This window comes from Piliocolobus tephrosceles, chromosome 10 (genome assembly GCF_002776525.5).
Source record: "Piliocolobus tephrosceles isolate RC106 chromosome 10, ASM277652v3, whole genome shotgun sequence".
Lineage (NCBI taxonomy): Eukaryota > Metazoa > Chordata > Mammalia > Primates > Cercopithecidae > Piliocolobus > Piliocolobus tephrosceles.
In genome coordinates this window covers 126727848-126754008 of record NC_045443.1, presented here as the reverse complement: position 1 = coordinate 126754008, position 26161 = coordinate 126727848, and the positions used below count along the sequence as shown (strand labels likewise).

At 47.4% G+C, this 26161-nt stretch overlaps 1 protein-coding gene across 1 annotated transcript in view; it reads left to right on the top strand.

The window, feature by feature from the left end:
- Nucleotides 1–25288, top strand: part of TMEM132D (transmembrane protein 132D) — an 810921-nt gene extending 785633 nt beyond the window's left edge. Inside the window, exons 6-9 of the mRNA XM_023187259.3 lie at nt 11778–11983; nt 14721–14994; nt 18158–18349; nt 21984–25288. Of these exons, the coding sequence (XP_023043027.1) occupies nt 11778–11983; nt 14721–14994; nt 18158–18349; nt 21984–23168 (1857 nt within the window). The 3' untranslated portion in view covers nt 23169–25288. The remainder of the gene's footprint in view (nt 1–11777; nt 11984–14720; nt 14995–18157; nt 18350–21983) is intronic.
- The last annotated feature ends 873 nt before the right edge of the window (nt 25289–26161 follow it).

The following is a 26161-nucleotide window of genomic DNA, read 5'->3' as shown; positions in this document are numbered from 1 at the left end:
AATAATAATAATAATAATAATAATAATAATAATAATAATAATAATAATAAAATTAAATAAAAAACAAATAAAGTGGGTTTCCCTCCCACTTTTAATAGAATGCAATATCTGTCCTGTCCAGTATATTGCAGATTTCTGCCAAGGTGGGACTGAACATAGAAGAAGGTTTCCTGCCCTGCATCTGCTGAGAATTCCTGTGTTCCTTCATTTTCCCGCAGACCACACAGAGCCACCGGGAGGTGGAACTGTGCTGATGTTCAACACGGTCGCCCATGTGAGCAGTAGTTGTTCTTGGTGGACTGAAGGGTCCACTTGTGGCTCCTCAATCTGGCCTGGGCTTCCCATGACTCAGAGGCTGGCTTCTGTGAGGGGGCATCTGAAGGGCTAGCATTCCGGGAGCATAGGTAGAAGCTCTTTCATGACCTGGCACGAGAAAGCTCAGACTTCTGTCAAATTCTATTGGCTGAGTGCAGGGGTCCAAAGGAAAACTTCTGCTTTGCCCTCTGAAGTTTTGCTGAAAAAATCAACTCAAAAAAGGCAGGTTAATAGGAGAAAATGGCATAAAAATTAATTAGCGTGCATGGAGAGAAAATCGCAGAGTGGTTATCCCCGACCTGACACAATAAGGCGTACGGATGGTTATACACCCTTCTTCTTAGGGGAAAGGAAGATGGGAGAATGTGGATGATTTTAGAGGGGTAATGGTTTTTAGAGAAATTCAATGGGCTTGAGGAATGTACAGTGACCTGGGGCAAAGTCTGTCGGACCTGCACGGCAGGAAATGCTTTGTAACCAAAGTCTGTCCAGCTGTGTTAACAGAGTTCCATCTTTCTTCCTGCAATATGAATTCAGTAGATAAAAACTCAGGGAACGCACCAGAGGCTAATATTTTCTTCCTGTGGGGAGCAGACTTTAGGCAGAAAAGGGAACATCAGAGAAATTTATCCTGTACTTTAAGGGAGACAGAGGATTGAGAGAGGGTAGGAGGGTGATGGTTGGAAGGTCAGAGAGACCTTGAGGCTGCTGCTTCAGTTCAGCACGTGAAGGGAGCATATTTTGAGATGTCAGTTTCTGAGCCCCAACGCAAGCAACTCACTAAGGCCAGCCCAGATGCAAGGCGAGGGCATTAGACTCCACCTCTTCAGTGGGATGTAATAAGGTCACTTTGGGGAGGACGAGAGCAGGCAGGAGAGACTCTTGTGGCCATCTTTGGAAAATGCAGTCTGCCACGTACGTTCACCTCCCAGAGTCTCAACGTTCTTTATCCAGAAGAAAAGGAGATGTAATAACACCAACCTCACAGGGCTGTTGTGAAGAACAGTGGAGTTAGTGGAATTAAAATACTGCTTTATCTTACTGTAAGACTCGCTTCTTGGTAGAGACCCTAGAAAAACAGGCATGTGTGCACAGTAGGTAGGCACAAGGACATTTGTCACAGGGCGTGGGTTGAAAAAGCAAAATACATGAGAATGCAAGCTCTGTGATCCATTTCATCATCATCATTACTACCATTTTTACAAATTTTGATGCCTAGTTGTTCCAGCACCACTTACTGAAAAGGCTGTCAAAAGACTTTGGCTCCATTGAGTTGCCTTTACTCCTTTGTCAAAGGTCAGTTGACTACATTTATGCAGGTCTGTTTCTGGGCTCTCTTTTCTGCCCTATTCATCAATTTATCTGTTCTTTCAGCAATACCACATTGTCTTGGCTATTATGGCTTTCCAGGCAGTCTTGAACTTGAGTCATGTCAGTCCTCTGATATTATTCTTCTGGGTTGCATCCTCACAAAAACTGAAAGTGGGCCACAGAACCGAATGTAAAAATGCAAAATGATAAAATTCCTAGAAAATAATATAGGAGAAAGTCTAGATATCATCGTGGTTGGTGATGACTTTTCAGATACAACACCAAAGGTGCAATCCATGAAAGAAAGAATTGATCACCTAGAATTTATTAAAATTAAACACTTCTGCATATGCAGTTTTTGTTTGCAATACAAGCTTTCAACTTGAGGGAAATCAGAATGTCACTCAAAAATATGTGTTTTTGCCGTAAGAATTATGTTGAGTTAAAGGAAATTAACAAGAAACAAAGGTAGGAAAAGTTCTCTCTGCCCTCTCATTTGATACCTAAATGGACGAATATAAACTCTCCTTTACTGGAGATGACGCTAGACGATGATTAGCCCAGAGTTGACACAGAAAAAATCTGCAAACAAACCTTTCTCCATTAGTTTCCCCCAAATATTTACCTTTCTGTAGTTTCTCAATCATCGGAGGCCTAAGGCTATTTCCTTTCTCCTGTCATTTCTCTATAAAATTATTGTTCTTCGTGGAAGATGCTACATACACTCGAATTTTAGTCATCTCTTGGAGTTCCTCATTCCTAAGTTTCTTCCATGGATATAGGTGATGTAAGTGTTCATAAATTTTTATGTTTGTTTTTTTAAAAAAGAAAAAGAAAAATACATAAGAATGTCCATTCATTTACAGAGTCCCCTCATCTGTCTAATAACAGAGAGTCATAGAAGCTGTGTCATGGGGCTTGAACGAATACATTTACAAACAGGACTAAGAATAGTGGTTCTCAACCAGGGGTGCTCTTGCTGCCCAGGGGTTCTTTAGCAATGTCTGGAGACAATGTTGGTCATGACCACTGGAGAGAGGGATGCTGCTGGCATCGGGAGGTGGAGGCCAGGGGTGCCGTTCAGCAGCCTACACTGCCCCGGGCAGCCTCCTACAGCAAAGAACTCTCCAGCCCCAAATGTGGACAGGGCAGGGGCAGAGAAATGCTGGCCAGGACCAGTGCCTGGCACATGGCAAGAGCAACTTGGTTGGATTGTTTTTAAAATGATTTCCTATCAGACTGCTCATCAGTGACTGTGAGAAGACAACTGAGATCTTATGACCCAGGCCACATGGTGGACAGTTTTGAGGACAAAGAAAAGAGAACATTCACTGAATGCATTATTTCCTCTGACCCAGGAAAGGACTGAAAGTGAAAATTTGAGGTTGTGTAAAAATGTTGTTTTCATTTTAAAATAACAGAGCTTCCTGGGAATTTGAATTTCTGATTTTAGAAGAAAATAGGCTATAGAATATAGACTATATACGGAATCTTCTGGTATAAATGATTCCAGAAACACCAGAATATCCCCGTTCCGTGTCATAACTAAGAGGTCCACTGTGGCTGACAGGGAAAGAGACTCAGACTTTCTTCCCGAAAGCACTGTCGCTCAGCCTCAAGGAGTGCTGGTAGCAGCCCTTAGCTGCTTGGGGGTTCCTGTGTTTTGAGCTGAGTCCTGCTCTTTTTCGGGTAGCCCCAGCTATTAACAAAGATGGTGGTGGTTCAAGGGTCTGACCACTTTCACCAAAGTGGGGCTCCTCCCCATGCATGCAGTCTTTGCTCCAGACCCCTCCGGTGAGCTGGCAGAAATGTTGCTGAGTCTTCCTCTTGATCCAAGAGCTCCTGCTGCCTTCCTGGGTCCTTCCCTTCCTCCTTCACAGATGTTACGGCCTAATGGGACTTCTGTCTCAGCCTCTGCTCCCGAGACCTCACGATCGCACTGTGGCATGCGAGGGACATGAGGGCCGACTCTGGACCCGGAACGGCCTGGATTCCAATCCCAGACCCAAGGCATCCTAACTGTGTGAACTTTAGCAAGTCACCTAATCTCCTCGTGCCTCAATTTCTCATCTGCACAATGAGGATTGTGGTAATGCCTACCTTGCTGGGTTATTGTCAAAATCAAACAACTCAGTGCATGTGCACAGCTGGGAAGGCTGCCAGGTAGACAGTTGTCCTCGATGGCAGGTTTAACACCTCTGATCTAAGAAGCTCCCACTGCACGCTGGCTCTCCGCTGAGTTTCCAGCTAGCCTCCTCTCCATGCAATGCAGGCTCTAAGAACTGAAAGCAGGCTCTAGGGACTGAACGGCTGACTATATTTGTCTGCACAGTTGATTGCAGTTTCCTAGGGTTCCCATAAAAAAAAGTACCAAGGAGCAGGTGGCTTACACAACAGAGCTTCATTTCCTCACAGTTGCAGATGCTGGAAGTCAGAGATTAGGTATCTGCAGGTTTGGTGTCTCCCTGGCCTGTGGGTGGCTGCTTCTCACTGTGTTCCCCCATGGCCGTTCCCCTGTGCGTCCCTGATGCCTCTCTGCTCTGAGTGCCCTGATGCCCCAATCTCTTCTTAAAAGGAAACCAGGCCAAGCGCAGTGGCTCATGCCTGTAATCCCAGCACTTTGGGAGGCCAAGGCAGGCAGATCACCTGAGGTCCGGAGTTTGAGACCAGCCTGGCCAACATGGCAAAACCCTGTCTCTACTACAAATACAAAAATTCGCCGGGCATGGTGATGCTCACCTGTAGTTCCAGCTACTTGGGAGGCTGAGGCAGGAGAATCACTTGAACCCGGGAGGCAGAGGTTGCAGTGAGCCAAGATTGCGTCACTTCACGCCAGCCTGGGTGACAGAGTGAGACTCTGTCTCAAAGGAAAAAGGACAGCAGGCATATTGTGTTAGGGGCCCATGTTAGTGACCTCATTTTTACTTAACCACCCCTATAAAGACCCTGCCTCCAAATACAGTCGGATTCATTTGAATTTAGGGAGGGAACCAAATTCAGCCCACAATAGGCTCAAGTTGCCTCTTTTTCCCTCTGCACATGGAGCATCCCTGCTGACCCGAAACCCATCTGTGGCATGTCCCTGCTCCCGGCTGCAGCATGTCCTCCTCCAGGGCATCCATTTAAAACCGTGTTCAGCGTGTCCTCCAGGGAGTCCATTTAAAACTGTGTCCAGCGTGTCCTCCAGGGCGTCCATTTAAAACTGAGTCCAGTGTGTCCTCCAGGGCGTCCATTTAAAACTGTGTTCATCGTGTCCTCCAGGGAGTCCATTTAAAACTGTGTCCAGTATTGAAGGCACCCCTCCTAAGGAAATCTCAACTGCACAACCCCTACTATGCCCCAGTTCAGCAGGAAGCAGTTAGAGTGGTCATCGGTCAACCTCCCCAACAGCACTTGGGTTTTCCTGTTGAGAGCGGGGACTGAGCAACAGGACTAGCTGGATTTCCTAGGCCGACTAAGAATCCCTAAGCCTAGCTGGGAAGATGACCGCATCCATCTTTAAACACGGGGCTTGCAACTTAGCTCACACCCGACCAGTCAGATTGTAAAGAGAGCTCACTAAAATGCTAATTAGGCAAAAAGAGGAGGTAAAGAAATAGCCAATCGTCTATTGCCTGAGAGCACAGTGGGAGGGACAATGGTCGGGATATAAACCCAGGCATTGGAGCCAGTAACGGCCACCCCTTTTGGGTCCTCTCCCTTTGTATGGGAGCTCTGTCTTCACTCTAATGAATCTTGCAACTGCAAAATAAATAAATAAGTAAAATAAAATAAAACTGTGTCCAGCATGTCCTCCAGGGCATCCATTTAAAACCATGTCCAGCATGTCCTCCAGGGCATCCATTTAAAACTTGCTTATCTCTTGGCCGAAGAATGTGTGTTGTTCATTAACAGATATACCTGAGTTAGGGAAAGTTGTTTTCCAATAAATAGCCTAGTATAATGAGCCAAAGTTCTCCTCTGATTAATTAGCCCAGTGTGGCACTGGCTACAGGACACTGAGCTTCAATTTTCTTGTCTGGAAAATAGGGGTAAGGGTACTAATCTAATAGATATGTTGTGAGGATTAAGTGGAATAAGTTATCGACCCTCAGTACAGTACCTTGCATGTAGCAAACAATGAATATTAGTCACTACTATTATTGTTACCACTATTATTAATGTTATCTTTGGTTTTTTGTTTTGTTTTTGTTTTTGTTTTTTGAGGCATAGTTTCACTCTTGTTGCCCAGGCTGGAGTGCAATGACACGAGTCTCAGCTCACTGCAACCTTCGCCTACTACGTTCAAGCGATTCTCCTGCCTTAGCCTCCCAAGTGGCTGGGATTACAGGCGCCACCACCACAACTGGCTAATTTTTTTGTATTTTTAGTAGATACAGTGTTTCACCACGTTGGCCAGGCTGGTCACAAATTCCTGGCCTCAGGTGATCCACATTTTTAATCCAAGATCGAGACTAAGTACAAAAAGGCACTACCTAACTTGGAAATTGGATGCAAGCATTCCCGTAGGATGTCTACTCCTGCCAAGTTTGAGGGGGAAAAAAAGACAGAAATTCAACATCCGTAGCTTTAGCTCTTGAAAAAAAAAAAAAAGGAAAGAGAGAAATATTAGAAGAACATAAATTTAACCAAGAATGTTGGTGATATTTAAATAAGATTTAAATTCATACAGCATTTAAACAGAAAAGAAGGAAATGGCATTAAATTCACATAAGTGCCGGATTACGCACACTAGAGCCAGAAATATTAACTGTATCCCCATAACGGAACAGTGCGACTGGCTGGAAATGGATTATGAAAGAAGTTCAAGAATTTTAATAGATCATCCCTTCAAACCATCAGCATTGTAAAATGGTAGTTAATAAATTATTTGACATGTACAGTTAGTCATATTTTAACAAGAAGTAATGAACAGGTCTTGCCAGCTCACCTAGACCGTTACATTTCTCCAGTTCATCTCCCAGAGGGGGAGTTTGGAATGTCTAGCAATCTAATACAATGAACAGAGCTATGAAGGAAGGATGGATGTCAGAATATGCTGGAAGAAGTTCTGCTCCATCCAGCTGTTGCAGGAACACATCTCAGGTTGTCTCTCCAGACCAGGATGGAGTTGGGGCCAGGTCCACTCATGGGGGACTAGGCTTGTGTCTTCCTAAGCTCACCTAGGCTCAGGAACCTGGGTCCCAAGAGCCTAGGTGAGCTTAGGTGAGGTCCCCAGAGCCCAGGTGAGGATAGGTAAGGTCCCCAGAGCCTAGGTGAGCTTAGGTGAGGTCCCCAGAGCCCAGGTGAGCTTAGGTGAGGTCCCCAGAGCCTAGGTGAGGATAGATAAGGTCCCCAGAGCCCAGGTGAACTTAGGTAATATCTCCAGAGCCCAGGTGAGGATAAGTAACGTCCCCAGAGCCCTGGTGAGCATAGGTGAGGTCCCCAGAGCCCAGGTGAGCATAGGTAAGGTCTCCAGAGACCAGCCTGATGGAAAATCACAGTGGCATCTTCAGTTGTGTTCATTAGACAATGACATTCTATTTTTGCCTAGGAGACACACAGGAATTTTCTTCCCTCTCATAAAACAATGTGCTTTTCCTGAATTATCTTGGAAACACACGGCTCCCTCCCTTTCTGTTTTCTTCACTTTTGGGTGGAGACATGACTCGAGAGAAACATTTCTCTATTAGAAGAGTGGTGAGATAGACCATAAATAAAGCTGGTCAACTCTGGAGTCAAAAAGACACTGTGGGGTAGGAAGGACTGGAACCCTCAGCACCACTCTGCCCCATCAGGGCCAAGTCAGATCGGAGGCTCCGTTTCACCAGTGTCTGAATTCTCAAGCGGTGCTAGAAATCTAAATTTCTAAGGTGAAATCATTAAAGTTTTGAATGTTGACTCAATTTTCTCCATTCTGCAACCCGTTTTATTGACTTTTTTTTTTTCTTTTTGAGACAGGGTCTCACTCTGTCACCCAGGCTGGAGTGCAATGGCACCATCTTGGCTCACTGCAGCTTCCACCTCCTGGGTTAAAGCAATTCTCCTGCCTCAGCCTTCCAAGTAGCTAGGACTACAGGTGCATGCCACCATGCCTGGCTAATTTTTTAAATATTTTTAGTAGAGACGGGGTTTTGCCATGTTGGCCAGGCTGGTCTCAAACTCCCGACCTCAGGTGATCCTTCCTCTTCGGCCTCCCAAAGTGCTGGGATTATAGGTGTGAGCCTGTGCCCAGCCCTTTTCTTTCTTTTGAGAAGTCAGCTCACCTATGAGGATTCAGTCTGAGTTAGAAATGGAAGACCTGAGAGAGAACAAGCCTCCTATTAAAGACATCCTGGCCCCTGAAGCAAGGAGAACTGTGGCCAGACCACAGATGATTAGCCACCAGAGCTTGTGCCATTCAGCTTTTTAATCAGATTTAAGGACTTTTGCTGGTGGCAGATACTAACGACACAAGCAGCTCCCACTCATAACCGGACCTGGGCCCACGTTTCTCCTCAGGGCCATCGGTCACCCTGGAGACTGAAGCTCATAGCGGCTGCTCTCATGCATGGACTGACTGCCTCATCGTGCAGGTGAAAGCGGCCTGCATTGGAAATGCTCTTTACAATGTTTGAACAACCAAGTAATTTCTGCTGTGCTTTTCCTCACACCCCTCTAAGTGCTAAAAGGAGGTTTTTATCCTCTAAAATGGCAGAATGCAAGAGAGCCCTCCTGTGAGCCGGAGGCCACAGGCGCCCGCTTGGGCTGGATCTGGTCTATACCCCTTCCCTGCCCTCCGTGTCCTGGGGAAAGGTTACGTGGTATCTCCAGGCTCTGCTTCCTCACCCGTGAAATGAGGACAGTAACAGTGCCTGCTGGGGTGGCTGTGAGCGCTAGGTGAGATGGGCAGGAAGCGTGTTCAACCTCCAGCCCTGACACATGTTAGGGGCTCAACAAGCAGGGGTCCTAGCCCCTCACGTCCCCCTCTAAGCTTAACCAGCAAGGCCTCTGTCAGGGAGGACACCCCAGTCAGGGAGGACGCCCCAGTCAGGGAGGATGCCCCAGTCAGGGAGGACATCCCCGGTCAGGGAGGACACCCCCGGTCAGGGAGGATTATCCGGGGCTCTGGGGTGTGTCCTCCACTCCCTCCTGGAATTCGTTTTCTGCAGCTGTGATAACAAATCATCACACACAAACCCATCAGCTTTGTGAGATGATGGACACCCATGTATTCTCTTCCAGTTCTGAAGGTCGAAAGTCTGAAATCAGCTTCACTGGGCCGACATCAAGGTGTTGGTAGGGCTGCCCTCCCTCCAGAGGCTGTAGTGGGGAATATGCTTCCTCGCATTTTCCAGCCCCCAGAGCTGCCTCCTTCCTTCCCTGGCCTCTGCCTCCATCTTCCAGCGTCTTGTTTCTGTGGTCACAGGACCTGCTTCTCCTGCTGCAGTCAAATCTCTCCCTGCCTCCCTCTTATAAGCACAGTCAACTCCACTTAGGGCCCACCCAAGTAATCTAGGATGCTCTCCCTATCTCAAGACCCTTAATTTAAATACTGGAAACAGCCAAGACATGGAAACAACCTAAGTGTCTCTCAGTGAATGAACGGATAAAGCAAATGTGGTATCTATACACGGTGGAATACTATTCGGCCTTAAGACAGAAGAAAATCTTAGCATTTGCAACAACGTGGATGGACCTGGAGGACATGATGCTAAGTGAACTAGAACAGACACAGAAGGGCAGATCCTGCATGATATTGCTTATATGTGGGAAAAAGCCCAACTCATAGAAACAGAGTCGAATGGGGGTTTCCAGGAACTGGCAAGTGGGGGAGATGGAGAGAGGTTGGTCAAAGGACAGAAAGTTTCAGTTATGCTGGTGAATACATGATGGGGTCCTAATGTATAGCATGACTCCTCTAGTTAATAATACCGTATGGTAGACTTAGGATTTGCAAAGGCAGTGGGTCTTCCATGTTCTCACACTTACACACTATTGATGGGAATATAACATAGTATGGAAAATTAATTATGGAAAACAGTATAGAGAATTCTCAAGGAACTAAAATTCACTACAGCAATCCCACTACCAGTATCTACCCAAAGGAAAAATGATCAGTACATTGAGAAAACACCCGCACTCATAATTTAGACACACACATTTTCATAACATTTATATACAATGTACATAAATATATAATTCACATTTATATACAATGTAAATAATATGTATAAACATACTATATATTGTATATATAATACAGTAATTTTGTATATAATACAATTTTGTATTACATATTATATATTATATGTTGTGTATTATATTGTGTATATATAATATAAATATACAATATACTATATATACAATATATAAATATACAATATATTTATATGCAATAAAATATTTTTCAGTTATAAAGAAGAATGAAGTCACCTCTTTTGCAGCAACATGAATGGAACTAGAGGTCATTATTTTAAGTGAATCAACTGAAAAGCAGAAAGTCAAATACCACATGTTGGGAGCTAAATACAGTGGACACATGGACAAAGAGCGTGAAATAATAGACACTGGATGTTCAGAAGGGTTGGAGGTTAGGAGGAGTTGAGGAATGAGAAATTACCTAACGGGTACAGTGTACATTATTTGGGTAATGTTTACACTAGAAGCCTGGATTTCACTGCTGTGCAATATATCCATGTGACAAAACTCCACCTGTACCCCCTAAATATATACAAATTTTAAGAAATATCTTACACACACACACACACACACACACGTGACTATGTGAGGTGATGGATATGTGAGCTAACTTGATTTGTAATTATTTCACAGTCTACATGTGTATCAGAACATCATGTGGTACACCCTAGATTGATGCAGTTTTGTCTGCCAAGTACTTATTTGCCAATAAAGCTGGGAGGGGAAAAGATCCTTAATTTGGTCACACCCACAAAGTCACTTTTGACGAGTAAGATAACGTTTACAGATTCCAAGGATGAGGATGTGGATATCTTTGGAAGCTATGATTTAGGCTCCCACACTCCCCCAAAGATATATCCCAATTCTTGTTTAGGATGAAAACTAAAGGACTCATTGCCTTCCCCCAGGAAAGCTAGGAGACAAAAGACAAGAGAACAAAGTCCTTCCATTGAACTTGGTTCTTCCCATCAGCGCTGGCATGGAGGAGCCATCCTACACCGGGCAGAAGTTGAGAGCCTGGGCTCTGGGGCCAGACTCCCAGGGCTGAATCCTAGCTCTGCCCTTCCTGGTAGAGGAACATAGGCAGGCTCCCCTGCTCCCAGCTTCCTCATCTGGAATGTGAGAATGGCAGTGGTGCCGAGCGCTGTGGTTGTTCTGAGGATGAAACGAATCCACGTTTGGATTCCCTGAAAAGCAGAACCTGTGATGTGCCCTTCAGAGTAGGTGGTTTATGTGGGGAATGATCTCTGGATGCAGAATGAGGGAATGAGCAGGAAGACAGGACACATTTCGGAAAACCAGCAGGAGGTGCATCACTGAGCTAGCACGCGTGCTGAGCAACTTCTGTGGAGTCCCATTGAGCCCCTCTAGGGAACTCTGCAGGACGGGCCTCAGAATCCACCCCGTGCCTGCCGGGGAAAGTGGTCTGCACATGCGCTGTTGAGGACGTTCTCAGGATACACCCGCGTGGGAGTGAGGAGAGTAGGAGCGGAAGAGGAGGGGCCTAGCAAGGTCGGCTTCCGGTGCAGCACAGTCAGCTCCCTGAGGAGCTCTTAAGAGTGAGCTGTGCTGTGTGTGGGTCCCTCCTTGAGGCAAAGAGCCTGGGCTTCTCACCCCACCAGGCAGTCACTGGGCAGAGAAGCGGGGTGAGCAGGACATAACTCCCAGGTAACTCTGAGGGACACAGCTCCACTCACCTAAGGGCAGTCTGCTATGGAAGATGTGGCAGGAGCCGACACATGCAGCCCCTGGGGAGGAGTCCACCAACCTAGCCACAGGGACCCCAGGAAGCCTGGGTACTCAGAGAGCACCTATCATAACAGTACCTGCTATACTTAAAAGCAACTGCCAATATCTGCTTCATACCAGGACCTCCTCCCCATAGTAAGTGACCTCTACCAGCCAGGGTGCTTCCCTTTCCTCCTTCTTGGGCCATGCAATGGGATGAAAGCTCACCTTCCCCTCGCCTTTTCTCTCTCACCTCTTCACAGGTTTCTGACAGATGTGACTACGTCTTTGTCAATGGGAAGGAAATGAAAGGCAAGGTGAACGTGATGGTGAACTTCACCTACCAGCACCTGAGCAGCCCCCTGGAGATGACGGTGTGGGTGCCCCGACTTCCGCTGCAGATAGAGGTCTCAGACACCGAGCTCAATCAGATCAAGGGCTGGCGAGTGCCCATCGTCTCCAGCAGGAGGTGGGTGTGCCCCTCAAACTCCATGACAGACTAAGAAGGAAGTGTATAGGGTGGCAAATTCGGACATGATTGGGTCTGAGGATGCATGTGGTACCCTAAGGACCAAGTCTTCCTCCACCACTCAGCTTTGATTTGCTCTGTGTTGGCTTCATTCTCTATCAGTGTTTTTTGGGAGGTTCCAGGCTTTCATCCTCTCTTCTCTGCAACTCCAGCAGGAAGTGCCTCCTCTCCTTCCCACTAGTTCCAGCAAAGTCCTGGATTTAAGTCTTATCCTCACGGGATTTTGTGGCCTCCCTTATGTAGTTACTGTAGCCAAGGCCCTGGAACACACTGAGTGGCTGGACTCCCCCAGCTAGAGCCAGAGGAGCTAGACGAAGAGGTGCACCAAGGCTGAATGAATGGACAAATTCTAGGAGGAGGGAAAATTGATGCTGGAAAGAAGAAGGCAGCAGATGTTCCCTGGAAGGACATCTGACAGGGTTAGCCTGACCTGAGCTGCCTCTCTGTGCTCCAGTCCAGAAGCTCTGAGCTCTCTGCCTTGGTGAAATGAGGTCTAGGCTTGTCCACTGAGTGTCTGATACATTACTCCAATGGTGCTTGGTAGAGCCCCAGGAGTCTCCACCATCTACCATCAGGAATCACGTGAGTACCATGTAAAGACAGTGGTAGGAGCTCAGGCTCTTCACTCACAGACTTTGTCATCTCAGAGAAACCGTGTGTGAGAATTCAGGTATAAGGACATGTTGATTGCTAAAAGTATATGCATTATGAGACAAGAAAATACGCATGGAGTCTGTGTACTCGGCAGGGGGTGGAGAATTGGCGCTCATCTGAGGGATAACTTACATTCCCTCCCTTGCAAGCTCATTCCTTTGGTCCATGACCCCTGGGAGAGGGGATGCGATGCTTCAAGGACAAAAGCTGTGGGTCTCAGGGACAGTTGGGAGCTGGCTTCGGCAATGATTCTTTCTCAGTCGCTGGGGTTTCTGGTGTTGAGTTGAGGGCGTGGATTAGAGAGTGACCGTTGGTGCTGCAGAGGGAAGAAACTGTAGGGGAAGATTCACCAGAGACCTGGTTGAGTCTCACCACAGTACATCCCACATGCTGTCACAGCTGCCTGGTTCAGACATGGCAGCGGAGTGAGTGTGAGAGGGAACAGCTGCTGTTCTGATGGAGACCGAGATGGTGCCATCAAAGGGCCAACTGCACAGAAGGGACCAGATGTTGAGGGAGCAGCTGACATCTGTCTCCTTCCAAGCATCCTGGCCCTCTCTGCCTTTCTTATCACATTTGACCTCACCTTGGGTTACATATTCACGCGCTTTTTTTTTTTTTTTTTTTTTTTGAGGCGGAGTCTCGCTCTGTCGCCCAGGCTGGAGTGCAGTGGCCGGATCTCAGCTCACTGCAAGCTCTGCCTCCCGGGTTTACGCCATTCTCCTGCCTCAGCCTCCCAAGTAGCTGGGACTACAGGTGCCCGCCACCTCGCCCGGCTAGTTTTTTGTATTTTTTTAGTAGAGACGGGGTTTCACCATGTTAGCCAGGATGGTCTCGATCTCCTGACCTTGTGATCCGCCCATCCGCTTTATGTGCTGGGTTACAGAACCACACCATTCATCCCTGGCCTTGTTGTGTTAGCTATATCCATTCTGTCTAACATAGTGGCTTATCCCAAAGCTTAGTGGTTTAAAAATGATCCCCAATGTTAATGTGGCTTACAAGAACAACATGCCGGCCAGGCATGGTGACTCACGCCTGTAAGTTCCAGCACTTTGGGAGGCCGAGGCAGACAGATGGCTCAAGCCCAGAAGTTTGACACCAGCCTGGGCAACATAGCGAGACCACATCTCTACATAAAATTTTAAAAATTAGCCGGGCATGGTGGCTTGCACCATAGTCCAAGCTATTCAGGAGGCTGGAGTGGAAGGATTTCTTGAGTCCAGGAGTTCGAGGCTGCAGTGAGCTGAAATCGCGCCACTGCACTCCAGCCTGAATGACAGAGCAAGACACTATCTCAAAAAGAGAAAGAACAACATGTATTATCGAACATTTTCTGTGGATCTAGAATCCAGGCGTGGCTGAGCTGGGTCTTCTGAGCAGGGGCTCTTACAGGCTGCAGCCCAGGTGTCAGTGGGGCTAGGGTCCCGTCTCAAGGCTCACGTGGGGAAGGATCTACGTGCGTGGGGCTGGGGTCCCGTCTCAAGGCTCACGTGGGGAAGGATCTACGTGCAGGCTCACTCGCGCCGGTGCTGGCCAGAGTTCACTCTCAGTTTCTAGCTGGCTGGAAATCTCTACAGCTTGGCTCACAGCCTGTAGCTCGCTTCATCAGAGTGAGCAAGTACAAAGAACCAAGGAAAGAAAACACAAGCAAGACAGAAGTCACCGGCTTTTCAAGTCTAGCCAAGAAAGTGACCATCCAATCACTTTCGCTCTAACTTTTTCACTGGACGAAAGAAACTAGGTCCAGCCTACACTCAAGGGGAGAGGTTTACACAAAGTAGACACCGGGAGGTGGGGGGCCACTGGGAACACCTTACATTCTGCTGGCTGCACCGGCCTTGCCGATGGGACTGGTCACACCAGAGCAGTGGTTAGTATGTCAGGTTCACCTCTGCGTGTCTGGATGTAAAATCCTTGAAGTCTCATGGCCTCCTTACCTCTGCAGCCCCCACCAGGCTCCACACACAGCCCCTTACAGAGAACCAACAAGTAACTGCAAACCGCACTGCCTCTTTCACAGGCCTGCCGGGGACGGCGAGGAAGAGGAGGATGATGAGCGGAGGGGCCGCGGCTGCACCCTGCAGTACCAGCACGCCATGGTGCGGGTCCTGACGCAGTTTGTGGCTGAGGCGGCCGGCCCTGGGGGACACCTGGCCCACCTGCTGGGCTCAGACTGGCAAGTGGACATCACAGAGCTGATAAATGACTTCATGCAGGTGGAGGAGCCCAGGATCGCCAAGCTGCAAGGTGGACAGATCCTGATGGGACAGGAACTTGGGATGACCACCATTCAGGTAAAAAAAAAAAAAATCCCCAGAGCAAGATCTGTCTTCCCACCTCTGCTCCGCCCAGAGGAGAAACCAGCTGTTTGTCATTGCTAGGAATGGTATCTGTTTTTAGGATGGCTACATTCAAAGAAATTGTCAAGTAAACAATACAAGTGATGTTGGCTGGGTGCAGTGGCTCACGCTCGTAATCCCAGCACTTTGGGAGGCCGAGGCGGGCAGATCACCTGAGCTCAGTAGTTTGAGATTAGCCTGGGTAACATGGCAAAACCACATCTCTACCAAAAAAATAAAAATTTACCCGAGTGTGGTGCTGCGCGCCTGTGGTCCCAGCTCCTGGAGGCTGAGGTGGGAGGATCGCTTGGGCCTGGGAAGCAGAGGTTGCAGTGAGCTGAGATCGTGCCACTGCACTTCAACCTGGGCGATGAAACGAGACCCCATCTCAAACGAAACCACAATACAAGTCATGTAATGATGTGACAAGAATCTCGAAATTCCTCACATATTACTTATAGGTGAGAAACTCTGGGCTGACTCCCATGGTGGGTCATGCTTGAAACACACTATTTTGCCCAAGCCATGGTAGGCGTTACTATCTTGGTAAACAAGCTTTTGAGGTGAGCTCATGTGATCTGAGTCACAGGCACGGCCAGCAACTTCCTGCTGAGCCACTTTCCGCCGCCGAGCATGGTCACCTAAACCTTCCCATGGCTTCAGGATATTGTGGCCGCCTCTGCCGAGTCACAACCAGCAGCCTGATGAGAACCTGAACAACTCAGACATGTGCTGAAGGAAGAAACGAAGTTATTATGCCTCCATTTGTCTCGTGGGCCCCTTCTGCTGGGGAGCGGGTGATGGAGAGGACCAGCCGCAACACTCAGGTTTTGAAACAAACACTTTTACAAAACAGTGTTCTGGGAGGCTTGTAAGGGTTTGGTCATTTACCTCCCAGCTGAGAACAAAGCAGGAGTTTGTTTTCTTTCTGTATACATGTAAGGGGTGCAAGTGCAGTTTTGTTACCTGGACATATTGCGTGTCTGCCTTGTTAGCGTAGCCATCACCCAAATAGTGTACGTCGCAGCCAAAGGAAAAGTGTATTCCCCAGCAGCTGCCCCCTCTGCAGGCAACGCGATTGTCTTATCAGGCAATCTGTGAGGCTTCTAAAACAGCTGTGCATAAGGAATCATCATAACTGTGACTAGATTGGATCGTGGAAGATTTAAAACATATCCATTCTAGAAAATTGGCTGGTGTATCTAAAACTTCATTTTATCCAAGGAGGAAAATCAATGGGTTTGGGCTGTAGACCAGGAGTCACACACTCTAATGATCTCTAAAAGCTGAGAAGCTACCGTCAGTGAGGAGACTAGGCTGGCTGTGTGCTGAAAGGCAGCAGCTGATTTTCCTCTGAGTGTTCGAGAGACAACAGGGAGTAGTGGGGCCTGTGGAAAAGGGGCAAGCTCTTACAGCCAAAAGCTGCCAAGAAGAAATGCAAGTTCATTGCGGCCATATGTTCCAATTTGCTAGAAAAGCTGGAAGTCTGTGTTTTTATATGAGATCTTCCAGCTCTCTAAATGATGATCATTAATTCTACCTTAAAATATGACTTATGTCAGACAAAACATATCTGCCTCATAGATGAGAGCTTGCAACCTCCACAACTGACTAAGAAGTTGAAGGACCTGAATCCCTATCAAAAATCTATAGGCTAAACTGAAACTGATGCCCCGAAACTCACAGTGAGATGAGAATTTGGTATTAGCATCTTCCCTTAAGTGACAATTGAAGTGCAAAGGGGAAAAGACATACCGTTCTGAAATCAAGTGTCGGGGAAGAGGAAGTGGGCCAGCTTTGCACACGTTAAACGTGAACATTATTTTGGTGAGGCATCTACTCCTGTGAGCCTTGGTTCTTTTTTCCTTTTTTCTCACTGCGTCCTCCTGAGTCATAAATTCACTTGTCCACTTTCTTCTGGGGACGCATCTCTCCTGCTCGCCACCATTTAAATTGTCCCAATCAGACCAGAAAGTGAAGGTGGCATTCGGATAGAAGTATGGAACTTTGATTCCTGGTCTTAAAGGGTCCTGGGAAAACTGCTGTCTTGACATACATCATAAATATCACCAAAAACTTGAAAAGAGAAAGAGGTTGAGAAAGCAGGAGAACAGAGAATGAAGCCCTTCCCTTCCAGAAGGTTGAGTTACACGGGGCCGCGAGGTGTCCAAGACAGCTCTTTATCGTTGGGGCGAAAGGTGAGAGGAGGAAGAGGTGATTCCACAGACGTTCCTCAAAAGCAGGATTAATCCCAGCACTTTGGGAGGCCAAGGCGGGTGGATCACGAAGTCAGGAGATCGAGACCATCCTGGCTAACACGGTGAAACCCCGTCTCTACTAAAAATACAAGAAAAAAAAAAAAAGCAGGATTTCCTGTCCAGGGTCTAAATTGCACATAAGCCTCATTTTCCAGGTCATTCCAGGTGTCCACAGGAGAAATGAGGCTTTGGGTTGTTGGCGTCAGGCACAGACACTTAGAACCTACGTTTATCAGAATATGCCCGACGATATTCCACATCATCAGGCATCATACGCTGTGTTTCCCAAAGTGTACAGCATGGCCTCCAGTGACACACTTGACTGAGATGGACCAGCACGATCCACCTTCCAGTTGCACATTGGTTTTCATGTGCAAGAGAGAAAGCCGTCAATATGTAACCAGTACACTCAACCCATTGTTCGCTGGGGATAGAAAGGCTTTTGAAAAAACAAATTTTAGTAAAATAAATACTTTTAAACAAAATACACACTAAAGAGTAGAGAGACGATCTGTGATGTAGAAGAGTCATAAAGTTAATAGTCGAATGAAAATGTCAGTTCCTTCTGTCCACGATGGAGCATGGTAGGAAATGGAGCTGATGTGTGGGGTGTGGGGAGGGGCCAAGCCCTACCTGCCCACTACTTGACACCACCTTGCTTTACGCAAAAAATGCATTCCATTTTCTCAAGCAAAATATATGATTTAGAAGGTGGTGTGAGTGGGAAAGACCTGTTCTCATACTTTCTGGCTCACACATTGCCCTGTCGCTGCCTGAACACCTGGCACTTCCTCTTGCAACTGGAGGCAGTGCCTGGACCACAGAAAGCCTTTCCTTGTCATGTCGCTTCTGCCCTCCAGATCCTGTCTCCTCTGTCAGACACCATCCTCGCTGAAAAGACCATCACCGTGCTGGACGAGAAGGTGACCATCACAGACCTCGGGGTGCAGCTGGTGACAGGGCTGTCACTCTCCTTGCAGCTCAGCCCAGGAAGCAACAGAGCCATCTTTGCCACTGCAGTGGCTCAGGAACTTCTGCAGAGGCCAAAACAGGTATGGAGGAGGGCTTGAGACACACTTCAGCAGGGGTCCCACACCAAGTGGATCACACACCAGGCAGGCACCACGCCAGGCGGGTCCCATGGCAGGCAGGTGGCACAATAGAGTGGGATCACATATCGGGTGTTTCTCCATCTGCAAAGGGCTCTTATGAAGCAGGTGACTGCTCTGCCTCATGTTTCCCAGCTTCCCAGCTCCCTCATGCAGAGATGAAAAAAATAAATACAAATATACATAAGTATTGCAACATGTAAAAATGAGAAGCCACTAAGGGGCATGAGCCCTGGAGGAAAGGTCTGCCCCTCATCCACCACAGTGCAGGTGCATGCAAGTGGTCACCTGTGTTCTCCACATCCTTCCTGCTTCCATGAGGGCATGAGGGCACATGCAGGCTCAGAGCAGGTGCACAGCCTGCTGCCAAGGTCCTGATGGAGCAGAGCGTGACAGACCTGCTGAGTGGGGAGCCCATGGCGGGAGATCGCTTCCAGACCATTCATTGTTCAGCTCAAGGCAGAAACAGAATTCATGGGGATGTCAGTCACAATTTTCTTTTACTTTATTTGGAACCAGTGTGAGCTAATAGAGTGTGTTGTGTGTTTTATGTGTGTATTGCATGTGTCTATGTATGTGTGTTGTGTGTGTGCATATGTATACATGTGTGTATGTGTTGTATACATGTTTTTGCCTTGTGTCTATGTGTATGCATGTTGTGTCTATGTGTATGCATGTGTCTTGTGTCCTTATTTTGTGTTGCTTGTTTTGTGTTGTGTGTGTTGCATGTATGCTTATGTTATATAGGCACCTGTATGCATGTATATATGTGTTGTGAATGTATTGTGTTGTATGTATGTATGCATTGCATGTGTCTATCTGTCGTGTGTATGCATCTGTATGTGAGCGCGCTGTGGGTCTATGTATGTGTGTCATGTTTTTGCTTCGCGTGTGTGTATATGCATGAGTGTCTTGTGTCAGTATTCTGTGTTGTGTATGTTTGTGTTGTGTAGGCACCTGTGTACATGTATATGTGTGTGTTGTGAATGTATTGTGTGTTGTCTGTGTGTGGTGCATGTGTTTGTATGTGGATATAATGGCTTACAAAGGGGACTGTTATGGGGGCCTTTGAAAGTAGTATGTTCTCCCTCATTAGAGGTAGAGAAACATTATTTCTTAGAACATAGGAATTTGGGTGAAGCTCGCTTAACAACAAAACATGGTGGTTGCAGGTCATTAGTTCTTTGTGCCCCATGAAAAGGGATCATCTTCATGTGGGCAGCTGGAATCCCTCCAGCCCAAATGGGATATTGTTCTCACTGCTTCCCTTCTGGATCCGGAGCCTTTTCTGCACGCTCTTCATCAGCAGGATGAGGTACCAGGCCTGCCCTGCCTTCGTGCACCAGCAGCGGCTGTGACCACGTTCAGAGGCAGCAGTGCTACACTGGACTTGCCAAGAGGCACAAAGAGCCTTCCCACTTTCCCAGCCTGCACCTGTCATGTAACGCTCCCCTCTCAGGCATGAGCTAATCTCCTAGTCCTTATACTACAGTCTGTCTTTGTTTGCAGAGTTTTGGATTAGAAAACACTTGAAAGTGGATGATCCCAATAACAGAATTGAATTTTTAGGCAAAGCAAACCTCCTTTTCTCAAGGAAGAATGCCAGCCGAGAGGCAAGTTACAGATGGCAATGAAGAAATAACCTGAGGCTTTTCTCTGTCTTTGTGGGTGATAACATCAGCTGACCACCAGCTAGGCGTTAAGGAAGGGATAAGATGCAGCTAGGAGAAGGCCAGAAGGCTAATCCGTTCCTGACATGCAGAGCTAAACACGCTACCCTGAGATTTGCTCCATAGCTGGTTTGCAGGGCTCTCACTCCCTGCCTGCAACTTGGCTCTGACTGTGGTAGTTTCAAGAACTCCCTTGTGCATTTGAATGCTCTGCTCAGATTTCATGGCAGATTGAGAGAACCTGGTAAGTCAGTGTCATGTCCAGTAGCTTTCACACTGTGCCTTGGCAAGGTTCTCCAAGGGAAAACCTTGGAGAACTTAGCAGGGAGTCCAAGCCAATGTCTAACAGCGTAAGTATTTCTTGGCTGAGCTGAAGGAAGGAGCAGAGGCCACCAGCCACATTTGAGGAGCCTTTCTTCTTACTTCCAAAGACTAAATAACAACTGTGTAAAATTACTTCTGTCACGGTCAGGGGCCAGTGGGTTGTAAGAGAAAAAAGTCCACCCAAGCAAAAGCTTAAACAACACAGGATGTGTTACGAGGATTGGAGGGATCTCACAGAACCCAGCTGCAAGACCTTGGAGGAAAGGGAAGGTCAACAGTCTCATGCCCACTCTCTCTCTCACCTGTGTTTTTACTTTGGTCTAACTCATTATTGTCTTCCTATGGATAAACGCCATGCCCAAACATTTGCTTACACGTAGTCCATCAGAGGGCTTCATTCCCAATTTTATATGAGCCCCCACTACACATCTTCCCAACCTCACTTCATCAGTCTTGTCTTTCTGGTTTCAAGTTTGAGAGAGAAAGAGAGAGAGGAGCGACAGAGGGTGAGAGTGATGCTGGCTGGCTCAGCGTTGCTGAGATGGATGGCTCTAATGGCAGCAGCTGTCTCGTTCCAATCAGCTGTTGCTGTGGCCCAGCGGGCAGGGTCAGGGGCCGCCTAGTGCTGTTCATCATCTCGGGCTTGGGGCGGAGTAGGTTCTCCGAGAGGGAGGGAGGAGGGAGGAAGCAATGGATCTGCCTCTGCGCTGTCAAGCATAATGACATCTGCACTAAAATTAAAGGCTGGCATGAAATTGGAGGTTGTCTCCAATGATCTGCCTGGTCAAACTATTTGCACAGCAAGTTGGTCTAAATCAACAGAGTGAAAACAGCAAGAGACTGAGAGGTGCACAAACCCCGGCTCTGGCTGCTTTTTGGTCGTCCAGTTTCCTCCAGTTGGGCTGGGTGAAGAAAGAGACGAAGACTCTCCAGTCAAGATGCTTCTCCCTCTCCTGCTGTCAGGCCTAGCTACTCCCTCCAAGCCAAGACCACGTCCTGAGGTCAGGACAGATCTACTCCTGCAGGCTCAGAAAAGTCAGGGCTGGCAAAACCACAGCCTGCAGCCCTGCAGTGGGAGCTCATCTAGATCAGAGGCTTTCATCTGTGTTCCCAGTAATCAGTGGAGACTCAGTATTACAACTTATAAATAATGTAATAAATATTTTTCATTTGAATGCGTAACACTTGTAAATGATTCCACTAACCAGTAATTTCCTTTGTCGTGCAATTTATTATTGTTCAGAAGTCAATTCTGAACAGCCCAAGGGCCCATCTTCCTTTTAACACCTTCGGGAGGAAAAAAAAAAAAAAAAAAAAAAAAAAGCAAAATCTTCTTATGGATTATTTAATACCAACCCTCTTTTGTCATTTCCTTGTTGTTTTATTTTGCTTTTTTGCATCTTTGTGAGAATTCGTTTTCTTTTATACTCTTGGTACTTCTTACCGCTTATTTCTACGCTGTTTGAAAGGTTTGTCTTTGTTCTCGTAGCAATATTTTTCCATAGTGTGTCTACTGTACTAAGACTTGGGGCTCAGTGAGCCTTTTGGCCCATTTTAATTAACTTACATATTTTTCTCAATAGGAAGCAGCCATCAGTTGCTGGGTCCAGTTCAGTGATGGCTCAGTCACACCCTTGGATATTTATGATGGGAAAGACTTCTCCTTGATGGCCACATCTTTGGATGAGAAGGTGGTCTCCATCCACCAAGACCCCAAAGTCAAGTGGCCTATCATTGCTGCGGAAACCGAAGGACAAGGCGCCCTGGTCAAGGTGGAAATGGTTATTAGCGAAGCCTGCCAGAAATCCAAGCGGAAGAGTGTGTTAGCTGTCGGAACAGCAAACATCAAAGTTAAATTTGGCCAAAATGATGCTAACCCCAACACCAGTGACAGCAGACACACAGGGGCAGGGGTTCACCTGGAAAACAATGTCAGTGACAGAAGGCCCAAAAAACCCGTGCAGGAGTGGGGGAGTCAGGAAGGACAGTACTATGGCAGTTCTTCCATGGGACTCATGGAGGGACGGGGCACCACGACAGACAGGTCCATCCTGCAGAAGAAGAAAGGCCAGGAAAACCTTTTAGATGACGACAGCCACTTGCAGACGGTCCCCAGCGACCTCACCAGCTTCCCAGCCCAGGTGGACCTCCCCAGAACCAATGCGGAAATGGATGGGAATGACCTTATGCAGGCATCCAAAGGGCTGAGCGACTTAGAAATTGGGATGTATGCTTTGTTGGGTGTCTTCTGTTTGGCCATTTTGGTCTTCTTGATAAATTGTGTGACCTTTGCATTAAAATACAGGCACAAACAGGTTCCCTTCGAGGAGCAGGAAGGGATGAGTCACTCTCATGACTGGGTTGGGTTAAGCAACCGGACAGAGCTGTTGGAGAATCACATCAACTTTGCCTCCTCGCAAGATGAGCAAATCACTGCCATTGACAGGGGCATGGATTTCGAGGAAAGTAAGTATCTCCTCAGCACAAACTCCCAAAAAAGCATCAATGGGCAGCTGTTCAAACCTTTAGGACCCATCATCATCGATGGGAAAGACCAGAAAAGTGAGCCCCCAACATCCCCTACCTCAAAAAGGAAAAGGGTGAAATTTACCACCTTCACCGCTGTCTCCTCCGACGACGAGTACCCCACCAGGAACTCCATCGTGCTGAGTAGCGAGGATGACATTAAGTGGGTCTGCCAGGATCTGGACCCTGGGGACTGCAAAGAGCTGCACAACTACATGGAGAGGTTACATGAAAATGTGTAAGCCAGACACACACAGACATTGGTTCTCACTCACCTTTCAGCCTTTAATTCCAGAATGTGTAGCAACGGTGCCCCCGGAAGAGAAACAAAGCAACAGGACAAAATAAGGATGACACTGTCCATGGAGCCTCAGCCAGTGACCCCGGTTCAGCGGCGAGGCCTGGAGTCCACATCGACGCACACATTCCAGAGTACAGTGTCTTGCTTAAGAGGTTTATCATGCATGGCAAGATTTTCCAGACTTGAAACAAAAACGAGTTCGGAATCACTGAGCATCTGAGTTTCCAGGAAAGAATAGCCTCTCTATCTCTCTCTCTCGAATCAAAGCAATTTGGATATTGTAAAATCCACATGGCTCCGATATTCGATATTGCAGACTACGGGAGAAACGCGCAACTCAGGTGGAGCATCCGTGGATCAATGGGAGGAAGCGTGTCCTGGAAACCGGAGCAGCACATCTCGCTGTGAGCGCGATCACAGGCGGTCCAGTGCAGCCGTCTGCCGTGGGAGGCATGACTGGGAGTCATTGCTGGGAGTCATTGTCTCTCAAAGGCTGGGCCAGAGCTGGCTCAGATCACGGGCAGGCCAAGGCAGTGGCTGACAAGGACTGAAAGGGAACATGTGGGTTAACAGGCCACAAATACCTTTGTAACTACGTGCCAAGGACAAACACACGGACCCAAATCCTCTGAGCCCTTCAGGGCACTTCTTTATTTGTAAACTAAGGATACTGGGCATAGAATTTGAATCAGGTTCAAAGAACCAGGCTCTTTTGATTCATACCAAGTTCACAATGTATCCATTTCTATTCCTCCACTGCATTGCCACCCTCCCCAAAGCCACTGGTCACCTGTGGGTGGGGGAGGGAGAGGGCAGTTTCTAGTGTTTGCTGAGTCTTTTTTCTCCCTCTGGGCTTTGTGCCAACTCCCAAGTGACATTCTATAGAGAAGCTCCCCCCACAAACCTGGGCATATGTCCCACGCCGTCCATCTTTGAAGAGGCTGGTCTCTGGGCACGGGCAGCACTCACAGTGAACTCCACTCCGGCGCTATACATTCCCTTGCTTTTCTAGAAAGAAAACAGGGCCACTTGGGATGGGTCTTTCACTGTTCATGGCAGATCTCCTGTCCAAGAATGTGCCCTTGAGGCGGTTGAGACAAATCTGGGTGCCTGTGTGGAATGTGCAGGACGTGTGGCGTTGGGAGGTTCTGGGTGTGAAAGCGGTGGGTCCAGCAGGAAGCCTGGCCTCGCACACACCGGACAGCACAGAAGCCTTCTTCGCCTTGGAGGTGTGAAGGGATGAGGGGCATCTGCGTGTGGTGGAGATGCAGGTCTGCAAGCACTTGGTCCTGTAGTCAGCCCCAAAAGGTTTCGCATTGCTTGAGATCAGCATGACTCAGGATATCCCTGGATCCCCTAACTTATGGAGCCTATGAAGATGGGGGGAAGGAGACATCAGAGAATTTCTGCCCCATCTCATGCTCACTCCAAGGTAGAGAATGGTGTGTTGGGTGATTGCCAGCCAGATAGGGTCCTGAGAAAGATGGTGGGGGCAGAGGGCAGAAGAGGCCGTGCTGTTGAATCCATTCCCTTTTTCCCCCTGTCATTTTCTTTCTCTCTGCTCTTTCGATGTCTGTTTTCCAGTCTGTTTGTGTGTCTCTGTATCTCTCTCCTCCTTTGAACCTATCTCCCTGCTTCCTCTAATTTTGAGTGTGTTTCTTTACTCCTTCTCCCTCTCCATAGAATTGAATTCTCTTTAGATCATGTGTGTGTAAATTTCACCAGTTTACCCTTCCAACCTTAGCCCTCTCCCCTGCAACTGTGGTGCTATCAGTTTGCTCTTGAGACTGGGGTTTTGCAGCCAGTAAGTCACCTGCTCCTGTCCGCAAGCTTACCTACCTTGTTTGGTTGGGTGATTAAGCTGTCACCCCTTTTGATGAGAATCCTTTGCTTTCAGTAACGTCCTCATATTTCTTTCCATTCTTACCTGTGTCGTGTTGAGTACTGCAGCCGCTGCCCGCTCCTAAATCCATCTACGTGTAGAATGTACTGTAGATTGTAAGAATGTAATATATATTTATAAACTTACTGACTGTAAATATAAAGTTTGCATTCAGTGGCTTTATGGCTGTCCTTTGTCCTTCTCCACTCTGACCCCCTCCAAGGGGCTTGCATCAGTTGCAAATGGCTCTGCAAAAGCTGTGGCTCTAAATGAAATGCAGATTTAAGGATCCCAGCACAATCCAGTTACACCCTTACATCCTGTAATAATGCTCTCTGCATTGAGGGGATGTTGACACGTAATGACAAAGTGCATTGTGTACTAAGTATCTCTCCTTCAGGACCTGAAAGGATTTGCAAATAAATCACACATGCAATTCTCTCCTAAAAGCCTACTGACTGATAGTGGTAAGTGGAAACTGTGGCAGGCAAGCACATATTCCAGCCTCCTTTTGGGCTGGAGTGAGGAAAATTTTCTGTCCTTCCTTTGGGTCTTGAGTGTACATATACACAATAACTCTGGGCTGGGTTAAAAAGTTGATCGTAGATTCCTTTATCAACTGCAGCCCCAAGACAATTCTACATAACAAGAAGTTGCATGGAATCCTTATATTCACGCAAACAATAGCAAGTGATAGATCATTCATTTACTCAGCTAGTATTTACTGAGCAGCTACTCTGTACCGGGAATAGCTGTGAGCACTAGAGACAGAGTCATACATACAGCAAATGCACATGCACTTTCAAAAACCTTACTTACATCTATTTGGGTGGGGGGAATAAACAGCACAAAAAATAATTTCAGATAGTCTGGGGTTTTTGTTTTGAGACACGGTCTTGCTCTGTCTTGTCACCCAGGCTGGAGTGCAGTGGCACAATCTCAGCTCACTACAGCCTCCACCTCCTAAGCACTGAAGCGATCCTCCCACCTCAGCCTCCCAAGTAGCTGGGACTACAGGCACATGCCACCACACTCAGTGAACTTTTGTAATT